The sequence below is a fragment of the Talaromyces rugulosus genome, chromosome IV (genome assembly GCF_013368755.1).
Source record: "Talaromyces rugulosus chromosome IV, complete sequence".
Taxonomy (NCBI): Eukaryota; Fungi; Ascomycota; class Eurotiomycetes; order Eurotiales; family Trichocomaceae; genus Talaromyces; species Talaromyces rugulosus.
The window spans coordinates 229,380-247,453 of record NC_049564.1 but is presented as its reverse complement, the minus strand read 5'-3'; the positions used below and the strand labels follow the sequence as shown (position 1 = coordinate 247,453).

General features: G+C 45.7%; 8 protein-coding genes across 8 annotated transcripts; 4 read left to right on the top strand and 4 right to left on the bottom strand.

The window, feature by feature from the left end:
* Positions 1-427: 427 nt before the first annotated feature.
* Positions 428-1,923, top strand: TRUGW13939_06865 (uncharacterized protein; the record flags this gene model as incomplete). Its single annotated transcript, XM_035490007.1, has 2 exons — positions 428-478; positions 535-1,923. The coding sequence occupies 2 exons, from the start codon at positions 428-430 to the stop codon at positions 1,921-1,923; spliced, it is 1,440 nt and encodes a 479-aa protein (XP_035345900.1).
* A 963-nt stretch (positions 1,924-2,886) lies between these two features.
* Positions 2,887-3,961, bottom strand: TRUGW13939_06864 (uncharacterized protein; the record flags this gene model as incomplete). The annotated part of the gene is made up of 2 exons (XM_035490006.1): positions 2,887-3,475; positions 3,534-3,961. The coding sequence occupies 2 exons, from the start codon at positions 3,959-3,961 to the stop codon at positions 2,887-2,889; spliced, it is 1,017 nt and encodes a 338-aa protein (XP_035345899.1).
* A 319-nt stretch (positions 3,962-4,280) lies between these two features.
* TRUGW13939_06863 (uncharacterized protein) lies at positions 4,281-5,318 on the bottom strand (the record flags this gene model as incomplete). Its single annotated transcript, XM_035490005.1, has 1 exon — positions 4,281-5,318. The coding sequence occupies one exon, from the start codon at positions 5,316-5,318 to the stop codon at positions 4,281-4,283; it is 1,038 nt and encodes a 345-aa protein (XP_035345898.1).
* A 790-nt stretch (positions 5,319-6,108) lies between these two features.
* TRUGW13939_06862 (uncharacterized protein) lies at positions 6,109-7,016 on the bottom strand (the record flags this gene model as incomplete). Its single annotated transcript, XM_035490004.1, has 2 exons — positions 6,109-6,403; positions 6,466-7,016. 2 exons carry the CDS (start codon positions 7,014-7,016, stop codon positions 6,109-6,111), a joined length of 846 nt encoding a protein of 281 aa, XP_035345897.1.
* Positions 7,017-7,772: 756 nt separating this feature from the next.
* TRUGW13939_06861 (uncharacterized protein) lies at positions 7,773-9,550 on the top strand (the record flags this gene model as incomplete). Its single annotated transcript, XM_035490003.1, has 4 exons — positions 7,773-7,983; positions 8,058-8,229; positions 8,338-8,819; positions 8,892-9,550. 4 exons carry the CDS (start codon positions 7,773-7,775, stop codon positions 9,548-9,550), a joined length of 1,524 nt encoding a protein of 507 aa, XP_035345896.1.
* Positions 9,551-10,562: 1,012 nt separating this feature from the next.
* Positions 10,563-11,741, top strand: TRUGW13939_06860 (uncharacterized protein; the record flags this gene model as incomplete). Its single annotated transcript, XM_035490002.1, has 5 exons — positions 10,563-11,071; positions 11,210-11,326; positions 11,387-11,523; positions 11,588-11,662; positions 11,716-11,741. 5 exons carry the CDS (start codon positions 10,563-10,565, stop codon positions 11,739-11,741), a joined length of 864 nt encoding a protein of 287 aa, XP_035345895.1.
* Positions 11,742-12,998: 1,257 nt separating this feature from the next.
* On the top strand, positions 12,999-15,680 carry TRUGW13939_06859 (uncharacterized protein; the record flags this gene model as incomplete). Its single annotated transcript, XM_035490001.1, has 3 exons — positions 12,999-13,178; positions 13,243-13,645; positions 13,705-15,680. The coding sequence occupies 3 exons, from the start codon at positions 12,999-13,001 to the stop codon at positions 15,678-15,680; spliced, it is 2,559 nt and encodes an 852-aa protein (XP_035345894.1).
* A 357-nt stretch (positions 15,681-16,037) lies between these two features.
* TRUGW13939_06858 (uncharacterized protein) lies at positions 16,038-17,550 on the bottom strand (the record flags this gene model as incomplete). Its single annotated transcript, XM_035490000.1, has 5 exons — positions 16,038-16,183; positions 16,243-16,940; positions 17,000-17,090; positions 17,151-17,442; positions 17,494-17,550. The coding sequence occupies 5 exons, from the start codon at positions 17,548-17,550 to the stop codon at positions 16,038-16,040; spliced, it is 1,284 nt and encodes a 427-aa protein (XP_035345893.1).
* Positions 17,551-18,074: the final 524 nt, after the last annotated feature.

Genomic DNA, 18,074 nt, shown 5'->3' with positions numbered 1-18,074 from the left:
AATTCTGGGAGTTGTGAAAGTACTTTTTACATTGATCCGGGTAGAAAATCGTTCGCTTTTATATCTGGCTCTTTATACGGAAATAGACGAATCCGAGCCCCTCCCAATGCGGTAATTTTTAAGAAGAAAATAAAAGTTTTTACTAGCTCATCACGCCATCTTGAATTGCAGGCTCTTTACACTGTCGAATCGACAAAATTCATGTCTGTGGTTATACTCCGCTGTAACCATCCGCACGAGCTAAACCGTTCAAGGTAACTTTTGAGATAGAGTTCCCGCACCAATCTTGATTTATCATCATCATCATCATCAACAACCACCACCACCTTGACCGAAAATTCTCCGTCAATCATTCCCTGGGCCTTCCGCCAAAAGTTACTCGCAATAATTACTTAATGTAGTATCGGCCGTGAGCATCCATCATATCATGGTCCATCACGGCCCGGCAAGGGGCTGCCAGCGATGCAAAGACCGCCATGTCAAGGCAAGCTTTTGCAAGAAAGTTGACCTATTCGATTGCTAACAAATACTCAGTGTGGCCTAGAGCGCCCTGCATGCCGGCAATGCGTAAAACTAAATTTCCGCTGCCCTGGCTATCGCCATGAACTCGACGTCGTGCTCAGAGACCAAACCACGTCTGTTGTGCGCCGCCATGGGGGCAATCGCAATGGCCGCAAGCCAGCTGCATCATCGGCACAGGTTGCCAGCACGAATCGCTTCAACAAGCCGTCTCTCCCCGGAGAAATAGTTTCCGGTCTCGAAACTTTTGCGCTTTCCTTTCTGGTCTTTGGCAGTGGATTGGTGGGGGATGGGCGAACCAGCCACGGCCATTTAGACTCTTTACAGTCGCTCTATCAGAAATCCGCTCCCATGCCGCTCTTCACACTAACTACATCCTGGATGGCGACTTTGGTCCTGAGCATGGTCTGCAAAACAGGCAAGCAGCAGTGCCTAAATGAGGAGAGCCGCCTGATGGCTAAAGTTATTCAGAGTATCCGGAAAGCTGTCATAGACCCAGTGAGCAGTGTCAGTGATGAAACCCTAGCAGCCGTGGTCATCCTCGGACATGGAGAGTTCCTGCGAAGCAAGCTACATATATCACCACCTTCAGAAAAACCCGTCAGCTTTATGATCCATCAAGCCGGGGCCGAGGCTTTGATCCGAAGACGAGGGCTTTTGAACTTCCAGGGCAGTTCGTCCGTCGCACTCTTTGATGCCGTCCGACACAATGCTGTTAGCATTGCAACAATAGAACCAAGAGGATCCCACACACTAAATTGGGACTTGTGGGATATCATGGACGATCGGTTTCGCGAGCTATGTGATTCGTACACGCCCGCAACGGAGCTTGATGCTTGCGGGGCTAGAATAATTTCCTTGAAACGGCGAGTGCAGAATACGTCTGTATACGACAATTCGCCAGATTTATTGCAGAAGGACCTGATCGCGCTTTTTGACCGTATACAATCCTGGCGATGGCGCATCCCAGCCGACTGGAAATCCAACGACGCTGCAACCGAGGTGTCAAATCAGACTCCAAATGTTCAATATTTGTTCAATGAGTGGTATCTCCTTCAGCTAGAAGCGAGTCATCTTATTAAACAATTCAAGACGAAATTCAACGATCAAAATCCATGCGAAACAGAATTCACTCGTGAGTTGGAGTGGGTAGACATTGTGATAGCATCGACATATCCTCTTTTGGGCCAGGCACCAGCTCCGCATTTAAAGATCTCCAGAAAAGCTACTCCCATTGCCAGAAAAGAATGCGACGCGTTGCGGGGTCCAAGACTCTTTGGTCAGTCAATTGAAAAACTAGAGATTATACTTTTGAATGCATTAAAATCGTTGCAATTACCGGCAATGGTAGAGTCACGATATAAAGAGATTGTGAACTGGGTGAAAGTGAAAAGAACCCATTGAAATAAACACTTATATGACTGGGTCATTGACTGTCAATTAATACTTATAAAATCCGTTGTTTAGCGAAGAAATAGAGTTCATTTAACACATGTAGCCAGTGCCTTTTACACTAATATGATGATCACGATATGCACACAGGTATCCATTTCAAATATTTGCAGAAAGTTCAAATAGTAGAGTTCAAATGTTATATACATATGTAGCCCCTGGATTTCCATAGTTTAAAATATCCTCACTGCCTTCAGGAACTAGTTGCTGCTGCGATACCGTTAGCAACTTAACCAAGCACTTCATACCAAATACTCACTTCGCAATTGCATTTCGCGTTCTTCAAGAGAAGGATATATATCTTGAAACTCTCGGTGGTTTCTGTAGTACGTCTTGTGATTAACCTCACAAACAGGTTCTTCCATGTCGGACTCTTTCAAACTATGTGCTCGACAAAACTCCCTGTTGCAAAGCAGGCATCGCTCGGTTTGTCTGGCTTCGGGGGAGTTTATCAGATGAGAATGCTTCGATGGACGAGTATCAGCCATCTTCTTGCAAATGAAGCAAATCGAGGTGTCCATTTTTTGAAGATCACTGGGAAATTGGCTGAGAGGGTATCAAGAAATAGTTTTTGAGATAAAGCAACTTCAATGTCCCCGGCAATAAGGCGGTTTATATGGTGGAAAATAAGACAAGGCTGGGCTTACTCTTCCATACATACATATCAGCCTGTCACGTCATTGCGCCGCATTTTGACAGCCTTGCCTTTAATATATTCCTTTGATTCAGCCTCATGCATTACTTCTGTGATTGATTAATTAACGACGGGAGCCTAAATTCGGGCTGTGCAAAGCCATTAATGATGTCATTTCAAGTTTCTAGCGCAATGGTACATGTATATATTCCAAATTATTTGGGTAGATTAATATCAATTTGACACTATCTGAGTATACACCAGGCTGAATCTTTGCTGTTTTACAGTTTTAGGTAGGAAGTTCGATCTCTCGTCCATTTTCCCAGTCGAGCCCCAACACGACGCATTTGAATCTCTTCTGAGCCTTCGGTGATGCGATAACGGCGGTGGTGCCGGTAAATATGCTCGAACGGCTTATGTCGACTATATCCAATCGCACCATGGATTTGAATGGCTCGATCGGCAGCATTGCAGCAAAGCTCATTAGCCCAGTAGTTGCACATGGAGATTTTATCTGTCATCACGTGCTCTATCTTTGATCTCTCTGTTCTGTCCATCTCCCATGCCGTCTTATAAATGAGAAGGCGAAGCATCTCGATCTGCGTAGCTAACCGGACAAGCGGAAACTGAATTGCCTGGTTGTTCATGAGAGGCCGGCCAAATGGTTTCTTTGTCTGCGCATGCTCAATGCTTTGCTGCACGCAGTATGTAGCAGCACCAAGGCTGGAGGCTGCTTGTCGGATGCGATTTTCGTGCACAAAGCACTGGGCAACGGTTAATCCGTCGTCTACCTGGCCGAGTATGGCGTCTTCTGGTACCCATACATTGACGAAAGAAGTTGTGGCGTGGTCTGTAGGCATGTTGAACGTCCTAAACAAAGTACTAAGTCAGCTCTGCATTCCTGATGTGGTATCAGGGCAGTATATACCATTGGTACGACTCAATTCGTACTCCCTCTGAATCTGCTGGCACAATAAAGGCAGTAATACCTCTCGATGAACCCGGCTTTCCACTCGTCCGGGCAAACACAATGCAATGAGTCGCTCTATGCTGGCCTGTTTGCCACATCTTCCTCCCGTTGATCAGCCACCCTGGTCGTGCCGTGCTCGATGACCCGGGAACTGCAAAGGTTTCAATATGGGTAGCATCTGACCCGTGATTTGGTTCTGTAAGGCCAAATGTCATCAAGACGCGGCCATCAAGCTGTCCCCATATAAACTCTGTCTTCTGTGTCTCTGTGCCGAATCGCGAAAACATCTCAATGACCGGGAAATTTCCGACGACCGATGATTCTGTCTGGAGATCATTAAACAACCCCAGTCCCTTGGCTGCGAGGTGTTCCCGAATTACTGCCATCCATAGGTTACTTCCCCCCGATCCGCCGAATCAGCACGGCCTGGGCGTTTGCACATTGTCCTTTTATCAAGATCTACATACTTCTCCACCCCCGCACCTCGGCAGGTTGAAGCCGAGGATGGAGAGGGGAGACTCCCAAGTTTCGGTGAAATATGCCTAGGAAATAGATCTATAGCTATTCGATATCCTCAAGATCATTTACTATTTTCTTGATTTGTTTCATAACACTTGAAATATTATATGGCATTAGAGCTTGGTATATATGATAAGACAGAAATAACAAGAATAAAAAACGATGCCGTCCCACACCCTTCTGCACTCATTGTACCCGGTTTTGCAACGCCTGTATACTCTTTACAGTATCTATCGTACTCTCTTTTAGACTCCGATATTCTAGACCGAGCTCCTTTCTTGAAGCAGAATTGTCGTATCCGTGCGCGGGACCTCCTGGAGGATACGACCCGTCTTTAAGGGCCTCATCACCGCTGGGTAGGCCATCTCGAAGTTCTGGAAAGGCGTCGCCGATAATCTCTACCAGTTCACGATTGCAAAAGTTTCCAGCGGTCAGAAAGAACCGTTTCCCAGCAACCTCCGGTTTCTCAGCAGCGAGGGCATGCGCCAAGGCAGCATCGCGCACGTCAACCCAAAATAGACTGCCTGTAGGAGAGCATTTTAATTTTTCTGCGCCGGAAATGAATTTCCAGAATCGCTCATTCGATGTATTGATGGCATTGACTGAATGAAGCCACGGCAAAACCGGTCCGAAGATCAGCGATGGGTTCAGTGCGGTAAGTGTGAACCCGGGCTTTTCTTTCTCCATAAACTCCCAAGCTGCCTTTTCAGCAAGTGCTTTGCTAGTCCTGTATCCAGCTTGGCCGCCTGAGTTCACAGGATCACTCACGGTGTCCAAAGTGACGGGATTCCAGTCCCTCTCTGAATATTTCGATCCTCGTGGTTTATCGGCCTGGAACAGAGCGGCAAAAGAGGAAGTAATAACTGCACGTTTGACGGTAGGGGCGTTCTTTTTTATCGACTGTAGAATTCCCACTGTGCCATTCACTGCGGGGTCGATCATATCCTTCCGGATGTCTTGAATGTTGTAGTGGAAAGGGCTGGCGGTATGGATAACAGCATCAAATGGCGGGTCATGAACAACAGCCTCATCAAAGGCATCGAGTTTGGCAATATCCTCAACAATTACAAAATCTAACTTGTCGGACGGGAAATGAGCTCGCATTTGTTGTGCCTTTTCGGCGTTGCGAACCGTAGTCACAACGGAGTGGCCGCGTGCCAACAGGACGTCCACAACTGCAGCTCCGAGAAAGCCCGTGCCTCCAGTGACGAGAATGCGTGACATTTTTGATCGAAGCTTTTCTTTTTCACTTTTTTGCGATGTTGGTTGTTGGAAGTTCGGGGTAATCCGTTCGGTAGTTGTCTCTCTCTGGTAATATAGATTGCTTCTATTCTGCTTTCCAAAGCGGCAGTAACCCCCGTGGATCTAGCACGAATTTATAGAACTTGGCGGAGTTTAGAATTCAATTATATCCGTGTATCTCCTGCCCGAAAAGATGTTGGTTGTGGATCATGAACGAGTTGGCTTTGGGTCGGAGTGCTAGGAAGCCTTGCCAAAAATGGCACTCCGGAATGCCAAATACGGTTAGTCGGAGGGCCTCTTTCTTGTTTGGGCTCTCTCATGCGGATAAACATAGGGGGTTTTTTTTAATAAAAAAAAGTAGCAAGTTGAAAGAATACATGATAATGCTGCTAATAACTCGCAATTGCGCTTGAATCTAGCAATTTATCCCTGCATGCCGGGTTTTGTTTTGCTTTTCCGCATTGATTGTGCCACCCATATGTAATTTGTAGTAGATCAGTCACGGTTGTCGTCTCTCTTCAATGTCCACTTCGATTTCGTAAAATCGCTATACGTCAAGATTCGGATTTTTATTTTTTAAAAATATATATGACAATTTGACAGTTCCCCTTAGAATACATATATATCAACACGACACCTAGGATATACAGTTGGGGCCTATAATAAACCATTAATTGATAGATTGACTATCCAAGAGACTTCTAGCCTTTAGTTACAGCTATCAACATATATCTATGGCTCCAAATGTTCAAGTTACCGAAACTATTCTTATTTACTTCCATTTCTCATTCTCATCAGCATCTGTACTACTGGAAATGTGCTCGTATTTCCTCAGGCTTATCCCATATTGCTCCGTCTTGGTCAACATCTGTTCAAGCGCATCCGAGCCCAATACAATTCTCAGAGGCGGATCTTTCATAATTCCCAGCTCGTACATAGCTTTAGCACCTTTAGAAGGGTCCCCACGCTGGGCCTTTTCCAGCGCTTTGGTGGTTTCGCGCGGATGAAGATGAGCATAAGCAGGAGTTTTTGACTCCTGGAGGCTTATAGAGTTGAAGAAGTTTGTCCTTTTACAATTCGAATAATTAGCTTCTCATAATCACGGTTATGACAACAAACGAAACAGTACCTAAATCCGCCCGGTTCGATACACGTGAACTTGATATTCCAAGCCGGGTTCACTTCCTGTGCAATGGATTCGGTAAAACCTTCCACAGCCCACTTGGAGGCACAATAAAGACTCATCATGGAAAACCCGCATTGACCGGTTATGCTCGTTATCTGCTGGATAACGCCTCCACACGGGGTCTGGTCGCGCATCAGTTGGATCGCAGCGCGGGTCACGTCGAGAGTGGCGAAGAAATTCACAGCCATTTCACGATTGATCTCATCATCTGTGAGTTCCTCGAAAATCCCCACAAGGCCATATCCAGCATTGTTAACTAGCACGTCAATGCGGCCGAATGTGTCGACGGCAGCCCGTAGAGCGGCAACAATATTGGCACGATCCGTGATTTCGAGAGAAACCGGGAGATAGTTTTTGGCCGAGGTGCCTGAGAACTGAAGTGATTCAATTTTACGTGCTGTAGCGACAACGAAATCACCGCGGTTTATGACTTCCTGCGCATAGGCACGGCCAAGGCCAGATGAGGCGCCTGTGATGAAGAAGACTCTAGGCATTTTTTTCTCCGCTCCGTCCGGTCTAAGGTATTTTGGACTGGATGAGTGTTTTGAAAAATCGTAGAAGATGATGATCGATCTTAAGAACTCGTTAAAAATAAACGTCCTTAGGGCACAGGACGCATTGGGAAGGTGGGTACTCCGCAGCTCCTTCGAGCTAGCCGGTGTTCTTAGGATGTCAACATATCTATGAGTTAAGATGAATGTACTCCCAAACATTGAAAATTGGATGTTTATTTTACTCTTTCCCTACTTGTACCACAGTGGCACGCCTGTCTGTCAAAAATCGGGAAGATGATTTTTTTTCCTCGCCGGTGATTGGAGAAACGCCTTCCATGAAGAGAGTTACATGAAATGTCAAAAGAAAAAAACTCTGTTACTTCTATTCAAGCAGTATCGTTATTAAATTTCGAACCCATCTAAGAAACATTGCCCAACTCTTTATAGGCATCAATTTCGACTAACCAGTAGCGGCAAGTCCAAGCTACTAGATCCAAAAAGGGAAAATTAGCCCTTGTTCCACAGCGATCCAAAAGAGGAAATAATAGCCCTCACCCCACAGATTGCCCCAGATTTACCCCAACTGGAGTTGCATTTTCATTGTTTCCCATTTGCATTAAATAATGTTCTTTGGCATTCGTTCCTGCGTTATCAGCGCCACTCAAGCCACTTGATAGACTCTACTCCTAGAAGTGGTGTGATCCAGAAAGCCTCCATCTTCATACTTACCTTTCAGTCCACATACTCGTCTCTAACATGAGGTCCATTCTTGGGAAAGGAAAACCACTTCAGCTGGGTATCACAGTATGTTGTTTGATAGCGTTTATTCTCTACGGCTACGACCAAGGAGTCTTCAGTGGGATTCTGGAGAATAAAGACTGGCTAGATCAGTTTGGCCACCCGTCCGACTCAAAGACGGGTATTATTGTCAGTTGCTACAATCTCGGCTGCTTTGCAGGCTGTATTTGTGAGTAGTGGAATTGAAGGGGAAATAACGATGCAGTTTTCGTGTTATCAGAAAGGCTAACCTATGAAATATAGTAAACTACATTTTTGGCGAAAAGTTAGGTCGACGGCGAGCAATTTGGCTAGCAATGTTCATCGTCGTGGTAGGAGCGACACTACAGGCCACGGCATTTAACGTACCTCACCTCGTTGTTGGCCGGTTGGTCACTGGTTGTGGAACAGGCATCAAAACTTCAACTGTGCCTATGTAAGTATTGCTTGACTAGGCTTGGTATATTATTTTCAAACGTTGTGTTCTACACAAAGCTCCTATTCATACGCTCGGGCCACTCATCTAATAACCCATTCGTCTTAGGTATCAATCTGAGCTCTGTGACCGAAAGTTACGAGGTCGTCTTGTTTCAGCAGAAGTTCTTTTCGTCGGTGTAGGAATAACCGTTGCCTACTGGTTTGATTTTGGCATGTCCTATGTTGGAGGGCCTATTGCGTGGCGCCTTCCAATTGCAGCGCAAATAGTCTTTGCCCTTATCGTGATCGTTCTTGTCCTAGGATTACCAGAGTCTCCACGGTGGCTTTTTCAGCACGGCCGTGAGGACGAGGCTATGGCAGTTTTGTGCGCGGTATATGATAAGGAACCAACAGACCAGTACATCATAAATGAACGCGACGCTATTTCATCGGCGATTGAGCTAGAATTATCCGAAAATAAACCACGCAACTTTTTCAGCATATTCAGAGACGATCGTGTCAAGACAAGGAAGCGTGTCCTACTGGCTTGGTTCGTACAATTCATGAACCAGGCTGGTGGGGTGAACTTGGTGGTCTACTATGCACCGTGTAAGTGGCGTACTTGTGTCTAAAGTGTTTTGTCGTTGAGACAACTAACTAATATTCACCCTTTCACATCAGCGGTGCTCGTTCAGAATGTTGGTCTTTCAGCAAACTTGGCTCAAATTTTGGGAGGATGTATCAACATGATGTTCATGTTTGGGTCTATCTTACCTTCTTTCACCCTAGATCGCATGGGTCGTCGTAAAACCATGATAACGGGCTGTGCTGGGCTGAGTCTCTGTATGATGATGGTATCGATTCTTCTCTCACGCGCGGATTCTCCCAACGGAACATCTTGCTCTTCAGCCGCAGTCGCATTTTTCTTCTGTTACATGCTCATTTTTGGTATGACCGTCAACTGCGTACCGTGGGTGTATGTCCCTGAGATTCTGCCCCTAGAAGCCCGGGCACGAGGCACTGCCATTGGGGTCAGTTCTAACTGGCTGTGGAACTTCACTGTGGTCATGATAACTCCGGTAATTATCAACCGTCTACAGTGGAAGGCATATCTAATCTTCATGATTACGAATGCGCTTTTCGTGCCTGCCTTCTGGCTATGGTTTCCCGAGACTAGTAACCTGCGTCTAGAAGGTGTAGACTACATTTTTTCCAGCGGGGGTGACCCTGTAAAGGTTGCACGCCAGCTAGCCATCGATATAAAAACACACGGCTACGATGTTACCATGGGAAATGCTGAAAACATGAAATCCGCGTCTGAAATGTCTATAGCCAGTTAGTGAACTATGCTATTCGTGTTCGTCTTCGCCTTCGTCTTCGTCTTCCGGGGTTATTTTGTGCTGTTTAGAGCACTTTTTTTGTGAATAGTAATCGTAAAAATAGAACACAAATTAAAAATTAGGTGCGATAAGTTGTCTAATTAGAATGCCTGTTTAAGAAATCATGGTAAGCTATTTGTGCACCCCAACCCCCAATCGTCCCCCGTCTAAACCTTAGGGTTAGACATACCCAGCTACATGCTACAGCCCGAAAATTACCACCGTGCGAAAAAGGAGCCGCTTAGCGGATTCTAGTAGTATTGAGTCATCGGCACATACTTAGTAGGGGGGCGGCAGGGTTATAACTTATGACAGGCCCAGATCCTACCTCTCATACTACGGCTGTGACAGTGGGATATGATATTATTCAGCGTTACATAGATTTTTGAAGACAGGATCTTGGCATATGCTTGGAAGACTTTCAACACTTAAATGTTTCAGCGACCAAACTACGTACGTACATACTCTTCACTCTCCACCGACCTGCTGGCTCTAACCTTAAAAATAGGGGAAAATCCCCGCGTCTAACCACAACCGGAAAGTGGTCCAGGGTCTCTTTTTTAGAACCAACTTGTTGCATAGGGGGGCTCTACTAAGTTAATTGCCAATTGGCTTTTCGCTGGGATTTTTTGGCCCATATGAAACGTCAATGCTTGTGGTGAAACTAAATACACATGTTATCTACACCTTACGCTAGATTTCTCACTATGGATTCCAGAAATTTTTACCTTAGCGACACCTCGAGCTATCTTTCTGTGGATCCTGCCGATATTTTGAGAGCCTGTACGTAACCATTTGAGCTCAGAAGAGGTAGTTGACATAATCCGGCTCCCTGTCGGTATTTAGTTCGTAGACCCCCTCGAGAGAAATGTCATAACTTAGCTTCACTCGCAATTCCTCTTTTTCCTTCCGATCAATAGCCCATTATCATCCTTGGTTTTATTTTTGGTGCTTGATTATTTGAATCATCAAAATGCTGCGCATTCTCACTCTTTCGATCCTAGCCACGAGCAAGCTTGCTTCTGCCCATGTCGTAGCCTGGCATCCAGGCATGTACTGCCTTGGCGGCAACGACACGTCCGTCGACGACCCAAATACAAACTTGGCAGTAAATCCTCTGTGGGATCTCCCCAAGTCTAAATGGTGGTTCCAGGCCGATCGGGGCTGTGATAAAGCTCCTCCGGTCGATGGGGTCTTCCTTGAATTGCCTGCCGGGCAGAACTTCACCACTGAGCTTGCTCACAACCGCGCCCAAACCACACTTTCGTTTAACGGTCAATATGCAGGAGAGTGGCCAGACGGTAAAGACCATCCCGAGGACTGGTCTGGCACAGGTACGCCGCCCGGTTGCATTCAGGACGATGGAGCCATCCATACCAATAACCAAACGATGGCCGGCGGAACCGTATTTGCGATTAGTTATCAGTCGGATATGAGTCAAGTAACAATGGAGAACTTGGTTGTGTTTAGTGTACTAGAGCAGTATATCTTTCTTGTTTCCTTTTTTCTTCTTCCTTCTACCTCTTCCATTTTTTAACAAAAAAGGACAAGAGGGAAAACAAAATAACTGAATAATGTCTTGTCGCGTGTATCCATGCTAACGAGACTTTCTTTTTACAGCACACCCTGGAAACGCATTGCTACCTACGAAGTCCCCGCGGATCTTCCACCATGCCCTGATGCCGGTTGCATTTGCGCCTGGGGCTGGGTTCCACAAGGTTGTGGGGAGCCTAATATGTAAGAAAAAACAACTAAAGGAAAATAACTAGCCGTATTGACGTTCTTCTTAACACTCAGGTACATGGCTGGCTACAAATGTAAAGTGACCGGATCGAGCTCAACCAAGCAACTCGCGCAAGCCCAGGTCCCGAAATACTGTGCCAATGACACTTCTGAATGTGTTGGTGGCGCCAAACAGATCTTGGTTATGAACCGTAAGTCTCAGTATTAAATTATATTGAACTGTCTGTGTATACTAATAAAGCTATCTGTTCCCAGAAGCTGATGGAAACAATGTCGTTGCTCCAGACAACGATTTCGTGGCTTACAACGAGAAATGGGGCTTCCAAAATGGTAAGCGTCTGTCACGCAGCCGGAAAGTATACAGTCGTTTTGACTAGTTTTAGGCGCACAAAACGACATCTTCATGTAAAGCACAAGCCGTTCAAGGCATCGAGAACGATACAGCATGAAATGGTTGAAAGGCGATGCGTTAGACTTAGTCTGCATTACACAAACTAACCTATGCAAGTTAATTTAAGTTGGTAGAGAAGTCCTCCCCGCATTTTGCAGCTTTTCTTGCTTGTTTTTTGAAGTCATTGTTTTTGAAAACTTTCCATCACTATTTTGGCACAGTAGCCCCATTGAAACCTTAACTGAGTATTTTAAAGACACATTTTCACTATAAAATTTTATCAAGGCCATTTCAAATAGTATCTGGCGTTGAATGACTAGAATACTCTGACAGCTTCGCTGATGATCTAGTTATTCAAGCAACTCCAGGCGAAAGCTCTACTCATACGGATCCATGTGAATGGGCATACTTGATTAGGCACATTCTGCGAAATACCCACTGAACTCAAGTTTCCCCTTTTTGGCGCAACGACCAAACTGGCTTTCCTGGGGGGCTTAATCGAAGTAGTCTCATGGTGACTAATTATGTGGCGTGTTTTCGGAACAGGAGCCTCTTCTTCAATCGCACACCTGGTACAGCGTATGGCCACTTGGATACAGAGTGCGACTATGGCAACATCCCTAGTGCCTCTCCGATAAATCCCCGATATATTGCCCGTAAAAGACCCGGTCCATGTATTCTCGTTGTCACCAGGTATACGCAGTATTGATGTTGCAAATATTATAGTTACAACTAAGTAAGCGGGAAAGCGATAAACAGTACGTACTTGCATTAAGTTTGTTTTCTTTTAATATTTTCTGTATTTTATTTCTCTTTGTCCCGGCTGACGTTGCAATCACGGAAACTAAATTCTAGTTAACTCCAAGTCCTTATTTGTGAGTCCCCTCACGATATAATAGACTCTAGACCGCATTTGCCGTAGCCTATTTGCTTCGACATACGGCTACTACCGACTAGTGGAGAAGCTTACACATATACACATAGTTTTAAGCTACAATTGGACCCCCCCCCCCCCCACCTAAACAGTAGTAGTAGTAGTAGTAGTAGTAGTAGTGTGTTTCACTGGGAATATTGCCAGGCACGCCTCCTTTATGGGATACCATTTGCGGAAACTCCTGTGCACTTATTCAGGCCTGGCTAAGCACGACACTTAGCGAGGTTCAAGAGGAAAAAGTTTGCTTACTCAAGATTTGGAGTGCTTATAAAGAACTGTTTATCCCCCCGCCGTTTATTGATGGCCATCTAAAATCAAGAAGAGCTTGAGCTCCCAGCAAGATGTTGCTATCGCTTGCCCTCTTGGCTTCTACTGCTTATGGCAGTAACACCTTGAACTCCTTTATTAAGCGCAGTCTTCTTGATCCTATAGGAACCGATTCTGCCGAGAGTATTGCAGGTGGCACTGTCGAGTGCAGTGCTGCTCCAGTGATCACGTTCTTTGATGGCCTCAAGCCTCCGGTACCTACATAATCCTGTATATTTCCCGGTTTTGAGGGTACATGTTATCTAAAAGTGTGTTTAGTTTCCAACCAACTCGTGGTGGGCTCCTTACGCTGCTCCTCCTGGGAACGCAACTGCAGCTGGCCCATTCCCATATGAGTCTGCCCTGGATGGCAATGGCGTTATCTTCGGTGTCAGTACTCAGCGGTCGTTTGACGGGACATCGATCAAGCAACCAACGCAGGCCGACTGGCGTGCGTCCTTTGTCGAGCATTCAGGCGAGTTTTCAAACCACAAAGCGGTTGGGTTTGACACACAAAGTGTGACCGTCCAGTACTTCGAAGAAAGCGCGTCAATGACCTTCTATGGAGTCCCCGGCTCACCTTACGTGACATTCCAGTATAACCAGTCTACGCCGGTATTGACGGCAATGAGAGGAGGAATCACGTCATTCAACAACCAAACTCTCTCTGTCGGTGCAAATGGTGTGTTCAGGTTCCCAGATACTTTGGTGTAGAAATTGGCTAAAATGAAGGCATCACAGTTACCGTTACCGGTACCCAATTCAGCGTGAGCAGCAAAAACTCCACCTACCTCATTTACGCTCTCTCTCCGATCACTCTCACGGCGACTGCAACTTCGTCCGATGAGGGGTCAATCAGCGCCTCGAGCCCATTCAGTGGAGTCCTCCGCCTAGCTATGCTTAATGAAACCTCTCATAAGGCTCTCCTCGACCAGTACAGCGGCGTGTACCCGACCTCTGTTGGGCTTGACTACTCATGGACCAACTCGACCGGTACCATCGTCTTCAATTGGGACACGGCCGGTAATGGGAGCGATCTACTCATGCTGACATGGCCACACCACCGCATTACGATGCAAAAACCGAACTTTCCTGACATAACGGCTCTGTCTTATTTAACAATCAAGGGATACATGTACCCTGCCCTAGGCAAGCAGTGGCAGTTACTGTACAATCTCACATCAAACTTGTGGGATCCTCCTCGCGATCTTGACGATTCCTGCTCTGCTTCTGTTCTGAAAGGTCTCGAGTACGAAGTTGGCCAACTAAACGTTTCTAATGCCCCTGTTCCCGGTGACTTTTACTATTGGGGTGGTGCACTGAACTCAGTAGCCCGGCTGGCGAGCATTGCCGACAATCTTGGGCGCTCCGATCTCGTCGATCCTGTTATTCAATACCTCGAGGCCTCCTTCGCCTACTGGTTCAACACGTCTGCAACAACTCTACCAGCCTACGAAACGGCATGGGGTGGCGTTGTTGACAAGGCGGGTGCAACAGATGCCAACATTGACTTTGGCAATGGATTTTACAACGACCACCACTTCCACTACGGCTACTTTCTCTCTGTTGCCGCAACCATAGCCAAGTATGACTCATCCTGGTTAAAAGATAACAAGGACTACATTAACTGGTTTGCCCGAGACATCATTAACCCGTCACTTGACGACCCCTACTTTCCAGTTACCCGCTGCCGCGACTGGTTCGCAGGTCACTCTTGGGCATCTGGAATTGCTAATGGTGCAGGAAGCCGTGACCAAGAGTCGACTGGTGAAGCTGTGAATGGATACTATGGCGCGGCTCTCTGGGCATCGGTTGCACTCTCTGACGACTATCTGAACTACGCAAGGCTTCTCCTGGCGTCGGAGATGCATGGTGCCCAGGTCTACTGGCACCTCTACCCAGACCAAAGTGCGACAGATCCAAACAACCCTTATCCTGAGCAGGGAGTGAGAGAATTGGTCACCATCGGAAACGTGGAAGATTGGCAGTCTGGGGCCTGGTTGTTCTGGGGAGCTCAGAAGAGCGAGATCGCGGCCATCCAACAACTACCTATCACCCCTGCCAACGAGGCCCTCTACGATACTGAGTGGGTTGAGAACGTCTGGTCTTATGCAATGGATGAGATCCTTGACCCTACTATCGGTGATTCTTGGAAGTGCGTCATGATCGCTGCGTACTCGAACGCCCATCCGCAGGTTGCTGCTGAATGGAGTGCAAACATCACCGACTGGGGCACCGGCCAGACGTATACGAACGAACTTTACTTTATCGGAACACGGCCAAACCTGAGCGGCGGCTCGATCTGCGGTGTACTTCCTGAGAACCCATACGGCACATTCCAGTTACAGGAGGCATCCTCAGGCAATTATGTTACTGCGTCCAGCGAGAATACAAATCTCACTGTGTCAGCCACGAATAGCACGGGAGCAATTTTCAATAGCTCCTTCGTCCCCAACGCTGGCACACTCCAACTCATCAGCACCGGCGAGTATGTGACCTCTGATTCTTCGGGCAACTTCACCCTCTCAGCAAGTCGCGAAACAGTGTCGAGCTGGGAGCGTTTTGTCGTCCGCCAGAAGCTCGGAGCAGAAACTGGAGTGTATTCGATCAAGGCCGCTAGTAATGGATTGTATGTCACTGTTAACAGCGACGGGTGGCTTATCAACAACGGGGTCAGCGAGACAGATAGTACTGGGTTCTATTTCCACTCGACCTAGCTACCCATCCAGACATGTCTCAGCATTGAAATTCTTGCTTACTTTCTGGAAGTGGCTTCCTAAGTCATAAGAGTACACTTCTAAGTATTTTAATGCTGTAATGGTTTTTATTGTGTATTCGCCAATACCTAAAGGTTCTTTCTGTTATAGCGCAAACAAAATACAAATCCAGTATCACAATAAATATTTGATTCCTTGGTATTTACTGCAGGTGTGGTTTTAATTATATAAGGCGGACGTAGGAATTTAAGCAAGACTCGGTCATCACTTTTCGAAACAACACCAGTGTATTAACATTAATATCTTTATTTTAAAATTTAATATCTAGAAGAATACTCATTGGAATATTAAGGTGTATCAAACGCTGTTTCTTTGACACATTCCGTAAGACAGTAAAGAATGAGTGGATCCCTGGCTTGATCCATATTCGCTGTGGCGAGTTTCTATTTCATTAAATGTGATACCAGCTTTCTTCTTAATGTCACCGAGCCTTTTGCGGTAGTCTATGTTTTATAAATTAACAACTGGAAACTTTGAAGAAACTGAAGAATAGAAAACATACCGATCACTGTGCGAATGCACTGGAGGACAGACGATGCCAATAAAGCCAAGGCAACAACCTGGCCGAATCCCCAATAATTTTCGGAATCACCATCAAGACGATCTTCGTTTGCAGTTCGCAATGCAAAGACCGTATAAACGTGAACTGGGTATTGCATCATCGCTATGATGAGAACGCTCGTTTTATAACCAGTCTTCAAAACCGACAATGCGTCAAACTTTTGGAAAAATATAAGGACAGCTTTGTAATTCTCTCCAAGCTTTGAAGGTATCCACCCTTTTAGCGAATTGATGACTTTCATGGTGATTGTTAACTTTGACGATCCATACAAAGCAACTTTCTCATAATCTTGGGTGACGCCGAAAAACTCGAAGAAGACGTGATCCACTTGGCCAATTTTGGGATGCAATGTAAATATAGCCACCAGAGAGCACATGAGTATACTACCCAAGAAGTAGAGACACGTTATTGCAACGTAGATTTTATCGACATATGGGTGTGACGAGCTTGGTGTTGCGATTGCATCTGTGTAGTAACAGCGTCCAGGGGTGTTTTCGTCCCATTGTTTCAAGTTCATCCCAAACACAATCACGAACGCCAGGTATAAAATGACGAACAAGCCCATCAAGACACAACGATCTACAATGGAAGGTCGCCTGTTGCCGAACACATTGACTAAAGAAGCACATACTGATATTCTAGGTTTGCTTGTCAGTAAATCTAGTTCAACGGTGTAGTGAGATAATGCATTTATTACCCGGTAAAGTTCACCACATCATAAATTATGTGGTAGTGATATAGGTCTAAAGTTTTATGTTGAGCCATAGCTCCAATAAGGAGTGAAATTCCTTGGTAAAAGTTAGCTTCATTTTGAATACGAATTTATATTGGGATTGGTTGACTCTTACCATTCAATATCTGAATATCACTGATAATCGCCAGCATCTGATCAATATGCCACTCTCTTAATTTGAGTGGTAGTAATCCGAAATCGCTGCAGTTGTCGGCAGTAGAGCAAGCCTCTATATCAGAATCATCTAGCTTTTGGCGAGACCTGTAAGGCCTCAATACAGGAAGATTCTGCGCCCATTGGGGCAAGATGGTCCGAAGCACTGGCTTTCCCAGCTCAACGTCTAGTATAGCGGACCAGAAAGATAGCAAAAACGATATCCCCGCCTGAATCACAAACGAGAGGATTATCTGCCAGCAATACGTTAGTCTTGGTAATTGTACAATTTAGAGAGTCCTTACCCCAAGCCCGGCAATGTCGGGATTTGAATTTCCAACGTTACTGCAAGCCATTTCCATCTTCCATTAAGCTTAGCCAAAGGGGTTTTTCCCTAGGATGTAAAATTAAACTTTGTCCATTTATATAGTAATTTAATATGTAGAAGATTAGCTCTTAGATTATTGTCAAACAAGTTAGCGGGCTGTGTGGGGCTATTCAATGCAAGGAGCGTGTGGCTCTGTCTACCGATCAAGGAAGAGTCTAAAAATAACCATGCCATGCATGAGCGGATACTATGATTAGACATTAGCAATCTAGTAGGGGCTAAAACCTATAAAAAGGGGTTATCACTTCAATGTGCTTTTTTTAAGTTGCTTCATGAACTATTATTAAAAGGTTTTTTTATGGAACTCTTTAATTATAGCGTACTTTACAATGCCCAGCATAGCACCAGAGTCTGCAGGTTCCTAGGCAGGGTAATTTATAGGCACCATTTCCATCTTAGAAAAGTGAAAATCGCAGTGATTAATTCTAACCAACCACAGCTAACTTTGTCTTGGAGAAAATATAAAAACGATGGTGTAGAAACAAGCATGGCGACGTG